The sequence below is a fragment of the Jaculus jaculus genome, chromosome 3, assembly GCF_020740685.1.
Source record: "Jaculus jaculus isolate mJacJac1 chromosome 3, mJacJac1.mat.Y.cur, whole genome shotgun sequence".
Lineage (NCBI taxonomy): Eukaryota > Metazoa > Chordata > Mammalia > Rodentia > Dipodidae > Jaculus > Jaculus jaculus.
In genome coordinates this window covers 114,228,750-114,245,596 of record NC_059104.1, presented here as the reverse complement: position 1 = coordinate 114,245,596, position 16,847 = coordinate 114,228,750, and the positions used below count along the sequence as shown (strand labels likewise).

Genomic DNA, 16,847 nt, shown 5'->3' with positions numbered 1-16,847 from the left:
CGTATACACTATGGAATCATGAAGGCTTTAGTCAGTCTCTGTGGAGGGGGACTGTCTCAGGATATTCCTACCCACAGTCTTTCTTCCCCTCTTTGCAGTGTTTCCAGAGCTTTGGCAGGTGTGTTAGAAGTCTGATTTAGTGTTGAGTTCTCTGTAGCCTTTGGAGTTGTGCTTTGATGAGTTCGGAGTGTCCACAATATCTGCTGCCATTTTTCTGGAGCTGGTTGTCTGGCTAGCAGTGAGAGCAATACTTGTGTTAAAATTGCCACTTCCTCTGCAATGTCTCCTGGGCCTTAGCAGATGTAACTCATTTCAAGGTAAGCAGTTGTCTATTTTCTCTTATTGTATTGTATGGATCTTGGATGCCCCTGGTATTCTTTACCATCTATAAGAAAAGAAAAGAAAGAAGCAGATTCTTCAACCAAGAGTGAGATTACTACAAAATCCTTCACAAAGAAAACTTGTTGGCTGGGTATATCCATAATATTGCCTTTAGGCACTGATTTCACATGTTCTGAAATGCCTCATATTTGTTTGAATCATAACTTTATTGGTGTTGGCACATCCTGTATTGTGTAGTAATGAGAGTTATGCTTATAATTGGCTGAACATCAAAGGACACACCTCATAGGGGCAATGTTGGTATGCAAACTTACTGTGTTTTCAGCCATCGTATCTGAAAGAAATTAATGACTTGGGCAATGAATTGAGTATGTCTTAGGAAATTTGTTACCTGTGAAATTTACTGGATATGTATAGAGCTAAACAAGCAGAAATATCTACCCCATCTTTAAGGAAGAGTGAAGCTCCTAGGACAGAGCTTTTAGTGTATCTTAGGTTATAAATGCACATTGTTTGTAATCCTTAAAACAACCCAACAATATCAAGATTTAAAGTCAAAGAAACCAAGGAATAAACTCAAGGTCAGGTAGCTAACAGGTGGAAAGATACTACTCAGGACTGCCAGCTGATGTGCAAATACTATGACTTATGTGTTCGTCAACAGACCTTTTAGTAGCAGGTAGTACACTGGTTACCGTTAGCCCACCACCCTCTTGCACTGTGCCCAACAAACCGCCTTTCCTAAGCCAATCTTTTGGCTTACACTCTGGCTCTCTCCCAGTATTTTTTAATCTTAGTTTTGACACACTTTTCTTTTTCTCTTATTCACGACACTTGATCTTGCCTTCAGCTTATGTCATTAGCTGAGGTTGTGTTCTCTCTGATGATTTTGTGAATCTGTCTACTTCTTTTGACCTGTGTTTGCCTGCTCTGAAGGCACCCGCAGCTCTCGCTGGCTTTTGCTGCACTGATGCGGTTTACACAGAATGAGCCCATCACAACCTGTGATGATTAGAACTAAAGACTGCACAGCAGCTCCCCAGTCCCAGAGGTAGCAGTTGCCTTCTTATTGCTAGAAGAAAGCACTAGACTTATATGACCAAAGGGTTTATTTCAGCTTAGTCTTGAGGGGAACTTCCATCATGGCAGGGAAGACCTGGCAGAGCACAGCACTGAGTATGTTGTTTTCACCGTAGCAAGGGAGGGAAGCAGCCCAAGTGAGCTTGCTCTAAACACCCACTGGGCTGAGTCCTCAAGGTCCACCAGCAGTTCATACCTCTTCCAACAAGTCTCCAACTCCCAAATTTCCACCAGCCCAAGCCTTCCAAGCACAAGAGGTTATAGGGGACATTTTCTGTTCAAACTACCATACCAGGCAATCCAATTAAAATTTTTTGACCTTCCTTTGATGATGATGATGATGATGATGATGATGATGATGATGATTATTATTATTAACAACAACATATTTCATATGGGTGATCCAATTTTTGAGGATACATGGGAGCTATCCAGTCCAACATTCAATGACTTCAATTTTAACACTCCCCATAAACATACAATCCTGGGTCAACTGTGACCTGATGTGACAACAGCAATAGCAACAGAAGGTAAATGTGCGAAATAATGCTATATGATGTTGCAGATGTGTGACCGATTTGGATTAGGGTGCCTGGCTGGGTTAATCACTGATGTAGTACTGTTTTACTTTGAAAGAAGCTTGTTGGGCAGAAGAGAATTAATTTAAATAAATCCTGGCCTTGAAATAATGCAAGACCCTCTAGAAATAGTGTAAGACCCTCTAGACATGAATATTTTTGACATGACAGGCATTAGGCCAAGTGGTTGACCTTGTCCATCCCCAAGACGATCCTAGAGTTAGTGCAATTTTCCCTTTGCCTCAGAAGGGAAACTAAGAGTCAGATGGACAAGATCATTTTCCTAAGAACATGAAGTTGAGGGGCAGAGCAAACCTTAGAGTTCTGCATGACAATTCTTTGTCCACTATGTTGCCTCTTTGAGGCATATGTCCCATGTCTAGAAAAGAGGAGGGGCTTCTTTCTCTTATAATGAGGGTTGAGGTTCAATCTAAAAGAAGAGCTTTGAATAAAATTCAAGAAAAATATAAACAAGCAAACCTAGTTTTCAGTGCATCTTCTGTGGTCCATTGATAATAAAGGAAATCTTCACACATGCCTCCCATGTTATTCTGTATCAAGTTTCTGAGGCTGTGTTGGTTTGGTGTGGCAATGAACTTGTGCTTGACAAAGTCATGTGTAATGGTAGGTATTAACTAGGAAAGTTTTCACCAACTATGATCCATTTGCTTTATGTAAGAATTTCAAGGATTAATTCGATGAATTATGCTGGGACCACCTACTTTTTTGGCTTTTAAGTCTCTGGTAGTGTATCATTAGAATACAAAAAATTTCCAAGATATTCCCTACCACTGTTTCATACCTGCTATCTTGACCAAATAATACATGGACTGTCTTGGGTTCTTCATGTCATGAGGGTCCTACTCTATAAGTTAGGGAACCAGTAGGGGAGTTTTGGCCAAGGGGGAAGAAAACCACAGGACTTGTGTGGAGTGTTAGATGGCTTTGAGCTTAAACCCTATCATTTACCTTTGTAAGTTTCTCTTCTAAGTTGCTATTTTGAGACTTATGATACTAGTGCCTGGTTTGATATCCAACTGTCCTTATAAAGTCTGAGTCTTCCTCCTTCCCTAGTGCAGTTAACCTCATAAATGACCACGGGTCTATTTTGAGGGATAGTTTATTTGCATATATGTATAACACATGCACACATACACACACTTGAATTTCTTAGAGGTCAAAATAATGGATTTTACTATGATACTTTCATATACTTATATCATTATCCTTTCCTTGCATACCTCCTGTTACCCTCTCTTGTCCTCCCTCCCCCCCCCGGATAGTCCCCTTCCTCATTCACAAATAATTCTTTTTTTTGTTTACACACACACACACACACACACACACACACACACACACACAAATGTGTGTGTGTATCCCATATGCATGTGTATATATATCCTAGATCCCTCAAATGAGAGAAAACATGTGATATTTTTCTTCTACCTCTATTAGTCTCTCTTATTCCTCACTCCTTCCTTCCATAGTATTCTCCTTCTGCTTTCACATCTTCCATATATACATAGACAGACAGGTAGACCACATATGAAAAAATGTGATAATTGCTTTACTGAGTCTGGCTTATTTCACTTAACATGATAATAGTTTTATTAATTTTCCTGAAATAATGGAGTTTTGGTATTTATTGGTATTTATGGCTTGTAGTGGTTTGAATGAAGTGTTTGAATGTTTAATCCCCAGATGATGGCACTGATCTGGAAGGTTGTGTAACCTTTAGGAGGCAGAGCTTTGCTTGAGGAAGTGTGTCACGCAGGGTGAGCCTGGAGGTTTGTATTAGTCAACTTCTCTTTTCTGGAACAAAATATCTAAGAAAATCAGTTTAAGGGAGGGAAAGTTCATTTAGGCTTCTGGTTCCATGTCACAGTCCACCATGGTGGAGAAGGCATTGGGAAGTAGGAGCTGATCACATTCAGCCCAGCACTGAGGAAGCAGAGCAGAGTGACTACTGCTGCTGTTCAGCCAGCCCTCTCTTTGTACGCAGTTCAGGAACCCAGACCAGGGGATGGTAGCATCCACAGTTAAGAGTGGGTTCTTCCTACTTCAGCTAATCTAATCTAGAAAATCCCTCACTGACATGGGCACAGACTTATTTCCATGGTGATTCTAAATCCTGTCAAGTTGACAACCAGGGCCTAACCAGCACAGGTTTTGTGGTCCAGCTTCACTGAAGTCATTCTATTCTCTTCTTCCTCCATGCAGAGGTGGTAACGTGATGAGGCTGCGTGCTCCTGTGATTCTTTCCACACCATGACAGACTTCCCCTTCAAACTGTAAGTTGAATATTGTCAGGTTCAGGGTTTAAAATAGAGGAATGAGACTGATGGCCCAAGATTTTATTTGAATGCTAGGAGAGACTGGCAGGATATGAAGCAAAAGAGAAAGAGGCTTTACAACCCACAGTAAGAGGAGGAAATTTTTACAGGTGCTTAGGGAGGATAGGGGAGAAATGGCACAGTGAGAGAAGGACCTTGCATGGTTTATATAGGACTTGGAACATGATTCAAGGTGACTTAAGTCTATTGAACTTTGAACTTCTTTGGGAAAGTGGGGCTCGAAACATCATCTTCACCCAGGGCCACAGGTAGAAGCTAGGTCATTTCCATAACAGTAGGTGTTTACAAGATGATTTAGGTCCTTTCTTGTTTCTTTTATTTTTTAAGTATTTATTTGTGAAAGAAAGAGAGAGAATGCAATGCCTCTATTCATTGCAAATGAACTCCAGATGCATGTACCACCATGTGCCTCTGACTTATGTGGGTACTGGGGAATTGAACCTGGGTCCTTAGGCTTCGCAAGAAGCACCTTAACCACTAAGCAACCTCTCCACCCTTTTTTTTTATTAGCATACAGAAAATTATGTTTTGTTATGGTATTTTTCAAACAAATTTTATTTTTCATTTCCCTTTTGCTCTTCTTCTCTCATGCCTTCCCTGCATCATAGTCTTCTGTCTGCTTTCATATTACAATTGTCCCTGTGGCCTCCTGATCTGTGACATCTCTTTTTTCCCCCTCTCCTGTTCTCCTGTCTAATCTCACTGTTACATCTCCTAGATACATAGAAACATTAAAAATGCAAGACAATATGCAAATTTTGTCTTTCTGGGCCGTGGTTATCTCACAGAGTATAATCATTTCCAGTTTCATCCATTTTCCTGCAAAATTTATTTTTATCTACAGCTGAATAAAATTACATTATGTATCTCAAAGAGATGGCTAAGGATATTTAACATTACATAAAATATTTGTTTGTCTTTATGTAGTTTCTTTATGTAGTTTTTAAGCTTGAAAATCTCCACGAGTATCTTGTGAACTAGTCATAAATCTTGATGGCCTCCTACCTTCCTAACTTCTCCTAACTTCTCACATTGTTTGTGAGGAAACTAAGTAATACTTATTTAGACAAAATACATGCAGCATGAACAAAATCTAAATTCTTTGTGGCTTAGCAGAGCAAAAGCTTATTTCTTATGTGAGCAAAACTACTGAATTTTGGGATGACTGATTGGAGCAGTAGCCAGTGATTCTGGTTTGTTACATCTGTGGAAACTCTTTCGGACATGCTGCTACAGGGAAGTTGAGATATTCTATCAGCAGTGAGTTTTTATCACTTCTTCATACCACCTGCTCCCTGCCCACAACCTCCATCCTCTTGCGTTAGCAAAGATTAGAACTTTGGGGAAATGTGACCTACCCTGTGCTCAGAAGCACTTAGACTATTTTGACATGCCTCCAATAATTTTCCTATAAAGCATATGTGGACTTTTTGTCCGGGATAAGGGGAGCTGATGTAACATAAATGTCACAAGAATGTAGAAATTTGAAATTTTTGTATATACTAATTTCTCATATGAGTATTTTTTGTATTATCTTTCATTTCCAAGTTGAAAATTAATCTCTACAAGTGTGGCTTCATAATCAGGCAATAAAAATATAATAAATATTTTAAAAGCTCATAAAACATTAGAAACAAGACATTTTTATTTCAAATATCAAATATTTTATTTTTTTAAATTTCTTATTAATTAGTTTTGTAGTCAGCAAATACAGTCAGTTTGGTACCATTATTAGGTTATTTTGTACAAGAAAAATTGTCTCAGCTAAGACATGGTGGCACATACTTATAATCCCAGCACTAGGGAATCAGAGGTAGGAGAATTGTGCATCTAAAACCAGTCTGGATTTCATAGTAAATTCCAACTTGGGTTTATATAATAAGATCCTGACAAAAACCAAAACAAAACAAGTACAAAAATAATGATTTGTCTTTTGAATATCTGCTCTTGCATCATAGACTTGCTTTTACTCTGGTGAAGACTTATGTCTCCTGGCTCTCCTTCACTTCTCACTCCCCTTCTTCTCTTTCTCTTTCTCTCAAGGAGCTATTTCTCCTTGAGTCTGATCTCCAGGGTCAGCGACAGAGTGATATAATGTGCAAATAATCTCTTCAATACTGGTTGATATGAATCACAAATGATGAACTTGACCCTCTGCAGCTGTCATTTGTGGCATGAAATTATATCATTACATAAAACATTATATTATACATTATAAAATTATGCAAAATGAGATATAAATTAATTTATACTTAATAGTTATGCTTTGTCAATGGTTCTAGACATTGAATAAGATACAAAAAACTACTACAAAAAAACTCCCTTGGGTTCACAAAGTATATTTTCCCCTTAACTTTGTAAGAGTTTGTTGATATTTTTAGCAGTTGAACCACCTGTTGGCTTTGGCATAAGACTCAATTCTCTTTTGTTGAAGATTAAATTTATATTGTTTTGCTCCATGAAAGAAATAGAAAAATCCTAAAAATGAAACAAAGAGATACTTATTACATTGTACAAGCAGCTTGCAGGATTAGGTTAAATGCTTAAGTACCCTGCATCCTGTTGTTCCAAGCAACAATATTGATACTGTTACTATGGCAACAAAATGAATGAAATACTTTTTATATTCACTTACCTTGTTTCTCAAAAACTGCATCAACCTTGCGAACAATTCCAGGAAAGTCGTGTGCTGTAAATTTGGGGTAGCCTGCATCCATGGACTGTTGATATTCATCATACCTGGTCAAAGTGATTAGGAGCATCAGACCCTTTGGCCAAGCACACAGACGTCTTACAGTATTTACAAGAAATGCAGCATAGATTTAATTAAGAACTTTTAATCCTAGACATTTTAAAATGAGGAGTTGGATGAGGAAAGGTAGACTGTTTGGTGTATGAAAAGATTTACAAGTTCTGTCTTAAATCCAGTAAATTTTTCACTGTGCCCTAAGAGGGTATGTGAATGGAAGTCCCTTGAGATCAAAATAGCTCATGAAGGAGAAGGCCCCACTCTTACATATTTTCAAAATGCAGAATACCACATGCTCATAGGATTCGCAGCTAAGCATTATGTCATAATGATCCGTCAGTGGGCTAAATGGATGCTCAGTGGCACAGAATAGGCAGCTGGCCAACGTCATTGGAAAGTCATATGGTTGGTTATTCTTCTGTACCAAAACCACTAGTACTCTAACTTTTTTTTTTTTGTTTGTGCAAGTCTTTACCTCCAGTACATGTTATCAGTGAAGAAGTAAGTTTTTCCAGTATCTTCATGATAAACTGCAGCATCGATATGCTTCACTTGTCTTGAGAAGCCAAAGGAGTGGTGGATGCTCCTGGGGTAGCCGGCCAGTGGAGTCTCTCCCTGAACAGCCCAATATCTACTTCCTGTCAGTCAAAAGCCACAGGATGAAGATAATTGTTCAGAGTGCTAACACACAGCTACATTTCCAGCTATGACATGCAGCCTGGCTACAGATTGGAACCATTTAGGGAGTTTTTGTTCTGTTTTGTTTTTTAAATAATGATACTAAGGCCCTATCCTAGACCAATTAAATGAACTCCTTTTTGTAGACCAGTCTAGCCTCAAAGTTGTAGCAATCTTCTTGCCTTAGCCTACCATGTGCTGGAATTATAGACATAAGCCACTAAGCCTGGCTTCGATGAATATTTATTTATTTGAGAGAGACAGACAGAGAGAGAAGCGGGAGGGGGGGGGAGATAGGGAGAGAGAGAGAGAGAGAGAGAGAGAGAGAGAGAGAGAGAGAGAGAGAGAGAGAATGGGCACACCAGGGCCTCCTGCCACTGCAAATAAATGCCAGACTCGTGTGCCCCCTTGTGCATCTGGCTAATGTGAGTCCTGGGAAATCGAGTCTCGAACTGGGGTCCTTAGGCCTCACAGGCAAGCACTTAACTGATAAGCTATCTCCCCAGCCCCCATGAATAGTTTTTGATGTATTCTAGGTGATTCTAATCTGCAATAAGCTACAAAAATGATATTTTTTGTTTTTTATTTGAAGGCTTTCCCCCCCAAAGTCAGATGCTCACATGGCTAGAGTTTTCATGCTACCTACTTAATACCAAATTCAAGTGGATTTTCACACCAATGGCATCTTCAAAGGCAGAGCACTAAAATGATTCACTTCATATAACAACTCAAGTTCAACTCTGAATTCAGATCACTGCTAAGTATATAGTTCCAAATATGTTGATTTGTGCCATGTCTACAGTCCATTTGTTTAGCCAGTGAGCCCAATAACACATGAAACTGGTCTCATGTCCCAAAGCCATGATTGCTTTTATTTACAGATATACTCATTTCAGCACTCATGAAAAGGCAACTTGAAATGCTGTATTATAAGATTTTATTTAATATTGTGATATGAAGGCTAAAAATTCAGTTCGTAGCTTTGAGTGTTGGCTCAAGTGTCTCAATATTTTTTCGGCACATACTGAACACATATTTGCAAAGATACTTGTTGTTTGGTATAATAATCAAAGCCAGAAGCACGGTACACTTTCATACTAGTTGAATCACAGAGTTTTGCCCTATTCAGTTCACAGTATTTTAGGACTTCTTATACTTCAGCCTATCCATAAATTACCTAGAATATTTGTTAAAATTTAGATTCTGTCAAACAAGTTATGGAATGGAACTTGAGATTCTGTTGTTTCTGTTGTTGGTTTTTATTTTGTTTGTTTGTTTTGAGACAGTCATTACCAGGATGGTACTGGGCAGATGATGGGTTTCTCCTAACAAAGTTCAAGCATAGTATTGTAGAGATTGACATGCATGGAAAGAACCCTGGTTTAGGGTTATCCACAGCTCTAATGTGTGTAACATGTCTTTCTTTACTTATCTATAAAATAGAACTGCATTTGCTATTTGTCTTACTTTAATGGTCTTTTTCTCCCCCCCCCTCCTTTTCTCTTCCCCTCTCCTCCATTTCTCTCTCTCATTTTAAGCAGGATCTTGTAATATAGGCATGTAAGGTCTTCCTGCCTCTGTTGTTCACATGTTGATATTACAGATGTGGGCCTCCACACCTGGCTGAGATTCTGTATTGCCTGGTGATGCCAAATGGTCTGAGGCCCATGTTCTAAAGGTAAGTTGGCAGGACTCTTATCTGCTATCTAGAGTTCATCTCCCTTTCTCTTAAGTTGAATCATATTGAAACAGCATCTAGGATATGAAATAAACAAAATCTTTCGGTTTCACTCCACATAAGGTTGGCCCATGGCTCTCAATGCTATTACTGAGCACTCCTAGAAAAATGTAGGGAGTTTTGCATGGAAAACATACAAGCTCAGGTTCTTAAAATGGCCTAGAGTTCTAGCTCCAGTCATTTACTTTGTATTTACCATGAACATGCACATTACTTTTTAACTAGGCTTATGAGCTCCCATTGATTTTGTTGGCTATACTGCTAGATTTTCATAAGTCCATGGAGAGACTATAGCTAGTACCTTTTTATTTCACCCACAAATTGAATGAAAATTTAATTTATAAAAACAGAGGAAAATAACCAGAAGCATTACCTTTGAAAAACCTGACCTCATCTTCAGTAGTAAATTCATAAGCAGCATCAAGTCTACTTGGCAGATGTGGCCAGAGAGTAGCGATATAGTGGAGCTCAATTTCTCGCATGAAGGAAATTTTACGCAGATAAAACCTGATTTGAAAAGAAGACAAAACAAACCTCCAGAAATCTCTGACTGATCACCTAGTACCTTCTTGTGGATATGCTAGTGAGGTGCTCATAATGTTTAATATTTGGCTTTTCAAAGGAGAGGTTGGAGCATGGAAAAGTTCTGGTTTATAACACTTGCTTATTTCCTTGGTCTCATGCTGTGACTAACTTCAAGAGTCATAACAGTACACCATTATCCAATAACCCTATCATTTGGATATGGTAGGCATAAAAACTCAAGTACATAAAGACTACTTATAATAATACTTATAATACAGTGTAAATGCTGTAGGTAAATAACTGTTATACTACATTGCTTAGGGAATAATGACAAGAGAAAAATCAGTACAGGTGAAATTTTAAAAAGTATTGGTTGGATCCATGGAATGTGATGAATTGAGCCTATGGATGGGGAACACACAGATACAGAACTAAATCTACTTATAAAACACCAGGCTTGGGGCTGGAGAGGTGATTTAGCAGTTAAGGTGCTTACCTATGAAGCCTAAGGACCTAGGTTCAATTCCCCAGTAACCATGTAAGCCAGATGCACAAGATGGCATATGTGTATGGGTTTCATTTGCAGTGGCTTGAAGCCCTGACATGCCCATTCTTTCTCTCATAAATAAATAAATAAAATATATTTCTAAAAAATACCAGGCTAGTTACATCATACTTTATCTCAAAAACTCTGCAAGACTGATACATCCATTATTCCACAGTGAACAACAATAACCCCACTGAGGGGAGCCTCAATGGACTGGGGGTGGGTGAGAAGGGATATGAGTATAACCTGATGGGAATTTGACCAGCACCCAATAGGTTCATACAATAAAATTCAAAATAAAAATACTGTCCAAGAGAGCATGACCCCTGTGTCACAGATGAGAAGCTGAGGATCAGTAAAGGATTTTCTGAAGTCCATACAGCTAGCAAGAGGTTAAATTTAGTTTTACACTGAGCTCAAGCAGCTATTTTTGTTTTTCTTTTGTCAGTGGTACACACGATTGAAGAAAGGACCAGGGTGATGGCACAGGGTAGAATTCCCTGTGGGCTGGCTGATGGGAGAGATTCCAGATTCTAGGACACAGGGCAGACTGCAGCCATGGGGATCAGCACCTCACTTCTCAGTCTGATCTTTGTCTCTGCCTGGCTGTGAGACTTCCAGGAAGGCAGTTATTGTTTCTAGCTTTCTGTCTTCCTGATGTTTGACATTATCTGACCTAGTTGTGTCCCTTTAGTTCTTTAAATTATAGAATTGTTTTTGATCCTTAGCACAATCCATTGATAGGTGTATCCTATTGTATGGAGGTTTTCTTAATGATGTGTGTGTGTGTGTGTGTGTGTGTGTGTGTATGAGAGAGGGGATGGGACAGAGAGCATGCATGAACTACAGCAAATGTGTTGAAGCTAGAGGAAAACTTTAGGTATCATTCCTTGCCTTCCACCTTGTTTTGAGGCAAAGAGAGTTTCTCATTGTTCATGGCTGCATATGCAAAGTTAGTTGGCCTAAGAGTTTCAGGAGGGTTCTCCTGGCTCTGCTCTCTCACTATGGGCATGCTACAGTTACATATATTTGTGCTATGGCATCTGGATATATATAGGACAGAGGTTCTGTGGATCTTAACTAAGTTATTCATGCTTACCCAGAAAAAAACTAGATTCACTGAGCCTCTCCCCAGCCATGAACTTTCTTTTAAGATTGTCTCAACACTTCCTATGGCTTGATTTACATGAAGCCTTATATTTCATACTCACAAATGTTGAAGAAGACAATAGAATGCCACATGTAGCCAAACGGCACCAACCCACTCTGAGAAGAGTGGCTAGAGGAAGCCAATCTTGCCAAGCATCTCTTGAAGAGGAAGGCATTATATTCTGGCCGCCCATGTCTATTTCAGGTGGGAACTCAAAGACTCAGGCTTCTCCCAGCATTACTGTCTTTTTTTGTTTTTCTGAGCCTCCTGGTGGCAACAGAGATCCTTCATGTTCATAACTAACAGAGGCTCATCTTGCAAGGATAGAGGAGGAAATACCTAAAGGACTCCCTAAGGCATCACAGATTTGATTGTTCTGCAAGAAGGACTGATTTCTGCCAGTTAAGTTTCAACATACTCATCAACATACAGACTGACATTATGAAGAGAGTCCCAGAAGGTGAATAGCTGCTCAGTTACCCATAAGCTCTGATCCCCAAAGGGATTCTCTTTCCTTCTCTCTGCCTTAAAATACAGATCAATAAAGGGGCATTGTATTTACTGACTTCCTACTACAATGGTATTTTCTCTTTCAATTGCCCCCACATAATTATAAATGTAAACAAATGTCAAATTAATACCTGAAGCATATTAGGGGACCATGGTAGTGAATACAGAGCCCAAAGAACAGAGATATTACCTGTCTTTAAAAAACATTACATCTCCTCGAATTGTAGTTACAGCATCAAATGTCAGCCTACGATCACATGCTTGTGGGATTTGTGGGCTTGTTGGCTGGACAGGATTCAGGGAAGGTCCTACAGAAAATAAGAGAGCCAGAGTTAGTGTTGATCAATTGTTGCAAGCCTACCCAAACAATGAAAAGTTCGTCATGGAAGTTTCCACAGCTAATGGCTGTTTTACTTACCATATAAAGCTTGGATGACATCAATGTCAAATTGAGATAGCATGACCTCACCAGTGAACTTCGTGTAGCTGGGGTACATTAAAGATCCAATGTAAGGAGAATGAGCGAGTCCAAGGGAGTGACCCACCTCATGAGCCGCAACGTAATACAAGTTGAATTCTAAAAGGATCAATAAATCCATTTCCAATTACACTAAAATTGTATTCAGCTTTGGGTTATTTAATGCAGAAATACTCCGCAAGGACAAAATGCTTGTATTTTCTTAGTTACATTCAAAAGTAAATGTGCCCACCACTTGGCACTGATGATGGGAGCAGGAATTTATTAATAATGAATTCAAGACTAAAATCTAGGGTGACATGGATACGATTAAGAAAACATACTGACTGAAAGTCTAACGCAGACGAGTCTGTCTTACTGGTGGTTAGCTGGCATGTTACTTCTCAGAAAAAAATACATTTCTATTAACATTTAATATTGTTATTCATGAAACTTATAACTGCTCCATGCTGGAAAATTTGGAAAACACAGAGAGCTTTTCCCCCATGTGATTTCTACCAAAGTTTTCTATAAAATTTAACTGTTAGTTCTTTTTTATACATTTCTTGTGAAGAACAACCATGTTCATAAGAAAAACTTTTAAGATTTCAACATTTTCTCAAGAAAAATTTTAGGGTAGTCCATTTTCCACCAGTGAGATAACATACTACTGAAACAAACTCTTTTACATGTTTCTCAACATACTCTTAATTTTCTGAGACATGATATAAAAATGCCTGCTGCTGTGAATGCATTCTGTCCATTAAATTGGCCAATACGATAATGAACTATGAGAGGGCAGGTGAATTGAGAGAAGCAACATGAGTTGACTTGCCTTCATTATTATTGGTCCACCTTTCATCCTCATCAAAATGAATATCACCTCCAAGCCTTGGGCCAGGTTGAAAAGCATGAGCTAGTTTTTCTCCAGGTCCATCAAAGGGATTATTGTCGTAATGATCTGTAAGAAACAGAATTCAAGAGAAGGTCTCTTTGGGTCTCATCTAAGTTGACTCAGAAGGGAAAATATCAGCTCTGTTAAGAGGTCAACAGATTTCTATCCATTTTAATTTAGTTTTCCTCCTTAACCTCACAAAATCAACAGCACTCTTCAACAAGCACTTTTTATTATACAAGTTAAGGGAACATGGGAAGAGCTTACCTCCGCTAACAAAGGAGATCATTATATCTGCTTCACCCTCAGAGACCCTGGAGAATGTCAGTGATGCGACATTACTCCAGACTTGAAAGGCTTTCTCAAAAGCAAGGTCCACAACTGGTATTGGCAAATCTGGTGTGTAATTTATAACCCTTAGAATGGAATAAAATAGAAACACATTGGTTCATATATCTTTCTGCTTTAATAGAGAATATCTCCACCATTTTGATGTTCAGCCTGGTTACCTGTAAGTCAGATTCGTTTTCCCCCAAGTACCAAAGTGAGTGTAGTAAGGGCTGATGGTGTACCCAGCAGCCACATCTGACACTCCACATCTGGGCTTCACCATCACCCTCAGCGTTTCCGGATCTGACTTCCCAGTCACCTTCAGTCCAAAGAACTGTTGCATTTGTTTCAGCTTGTCAGCCACCAACCCACTGCCTCGCATCATCTGGCTTAGCATGCTCTCATCCTTCAAACTGTAGTAGTTTTCCAGGTATCTCTGATGAAAGAAAAAAAAAATGAAACACTGAGAATTTTTTTTTTCACTTTTTCAAAAATTGAAGGCTCAAGTCTGTACAATAGGTAAACCTGCTGTGTGTTTGTGATTGAGTACTGGGCTCAGACCTGAAGGTCATGGTCTCCAAACTGCTGGAAGTCACTCATTTTGTGACCCCCTCCCCCATGCATAGCCCTGCCTCACCCCAGATCACCTGTCCCTTTCATTGCGCTACATGGAGCTACAAGGGCCTGGCCTTAGGATAGCTCAGTAGAGCCCTCCAAATCCAGAGCTTCCTCTGGAGCCAGCAAGGCCTCCACCAGCATTAGAGCCCAGCCCCTGCCCTGCCAATTCTGTGTCGCTTCCTCCCCATCCTTCCCAGGTGTGGATTCCAGCAGGGCTCCCTGCAACCTTCCTGCATGCAGCATTGGCCTCATTCACCTCTGGGGACTCTCTCTGTGACCATGCGTCAGTACTTTCCTGTTAGTTTAGTTCAGGCTCAAACTGTGACATAGGACTGTTTAAAAATTATGTAGTGGAATGACAAATTGAGCCTGTATGGTATCAGGCATGATATACAAATTTGGCAACTTGCTATTTATCTTGAATATGAATTTGCTATTTATTCTGAATGCTGATTTCATGCATTAAGTGATAATGAACTTATAGCCAAATGAAAGTTTGAATTTTTTTTAAAGAAAAAGAGCTTGCAGATTTAGCCAAAATGGAGAACTACTTTTAAAGCCCTTGATTAGAGTATACCATCCACATTATACTTGGTGGAGAAAACACCATTTCAGAGCAGAAATCACACATTATTAATTGCTAACAATTCTGAATTTCATAATAGAGAAAGATTTTTTAGAGTGAGATTGGCACACTATACTGTAGAGTGAGATTGTGTCACCTTCAACTAGAAGGGGAAGTCTAGGCTTGGTGATATACATTTTTCAGAGGGTTCTGTTTCTGACCAATAATATGTCTTTTAGAAGGAAATCCATCAATGTATAAACACTATTGTCTTATGGCAGACAGATGCACAGTAAAGACTTGTATTCATAGCAGGAGTAATGTAGTACTTACCTGGACCATCTCCACGTCGCACAGGTGGGCTTCCGAAAATGCTGGAAATCCACGAGAAGCCACAGCCCAGAGGAGCAGCAGCAGCAACAACAAAGGAAGACTGGGCATGCCGCTGCTTTCTGTCTTTTTTCTCAGGGCAAGACCACCAAAGGCCTCCTACCTGTCTGCTGCTCTAATATCCCATCTAGGAGGCTCCATCTTTATAGAGAGATTTCCAGCACTTCCAGAATGCCCGAAGCTATTTGACTCATGTTACATAACATCCTCTTGATTACCAAGGAAAGCATTGAGCCATCATCAGAAACTGTGACTCCCGGAAGATCCTTTTGGGTTAGTTTGGTAATATCAAACAGGACTTGTATGAATAGATTTTTTGTTTTTCCAACTTATATTGATTCTGTATGAGAAAGGCCTGTTAACACACAGGTATAGAACATGTCATGGCCTAAACCGGTATTACATCTTGATTCTCCTGATCATAAAATGCTCCTGGTGTCTCCATACCTTGCACCCAGGGCAGAGGTTAGAATCAATAACAGTGTCTGCCATATGATCATTCAGCATCTGTACTGACAAAATACCAAAGCTTTAAGAACTCACAGGCTCTCTTGGCTTCTCTGGGGTCTCCCTCTGCCTTTGCTAAGCTATCTGCTATGCTGCTGCAATAGCAGCATGGATTTTCTTCATCTTAACCCAGGCCTAGAATTTGAGAACCTTGTCTAGAAAGACTCCTTGGTCACAGATGGGTGATGAGATAATTCCCTGTACTGAGCATTGGCAGCAGCATGGGACACATAGAATACTTTTTTATAACCTGTCCAGATAGACCAGGTGAGGCAGGGAGGCAGGGGCTAGAAAGAAGCTCATGTGATTTTGTGGTCTTATTTTTAATTATCCTTGGGCCCCATGACCAAGGCACATCTTTCCTCTTTGGAAGCAGGGGGTGTGTGCTAGTTTGTTTTGTAAATTGGTATGTACAGCTGTGTGGTGTATGCACATGTGTGGGTGTGGTATGTGCACACATTTATGCAGCTGCACCCACTCTGTGCCCACAGTACATGTGTCCTCCATTGCTCTTCCACCTTATTTGGTTGAGATGGGGTTCCTCACTCAACCTGAAGTTCTGTTTTTTTTGGATGACTAGCTGACCAGTGAGCACCAGCTATCATTTTCCTTTTGCCATCTCCCTCAGTGCTGGGGTATAGCATATAGGGTACACTTGGCTTTTTGTTGAGGGTCAAACTTATGTCTTCATGTTCAAGCTGAAAGCACAAGTTCACATCTGAGCCTTCCCCTCTGTCCCCGCTAATCCTTTCTATATGTATTCACCCATGTATTTATGTATTCATCCTTTCAAAAGATCTTGCTTAACTTCTCTTGTGTAAAAAATACATGTAT

General features: G+C 39.6%; 1 protein-coding gene across 1 annotated transcript; it reads right to left on the bottom strand.

Moving 5' to 3' along the window:
- Nucleotides 1–6,731: 6,731 nt before the first annotated feature.
- Mmp1 (matrix metallopeptidase 1) lies at nt 6,732–15,557 on the bottom strand. The gene is made up of 10 exons (XM_004661903.2): nt 15,450–15,557; nt 14,113–14,369; nt 13,871–14,019; nt 13,544–13,669; nt 12,670–12,828; nt 12,442–12,559; nt 9,893–10,026; nt 7,579–7,741; nt 6,990–7,093; nt 6,732–6,832 (listed from the first exon to the last, which is right to left on the bottom strand). Exons 1-10 carry the CDS (start codon nt 15,555–15,557, stop codon nt 6,732–6,734), a joined length of 1,419 nt encoding a protein of 472 aa, XP_004661960.2.
- Between the last annotated feature and the right edge of the window lie 1,290 nt (nt 15,558–16,847).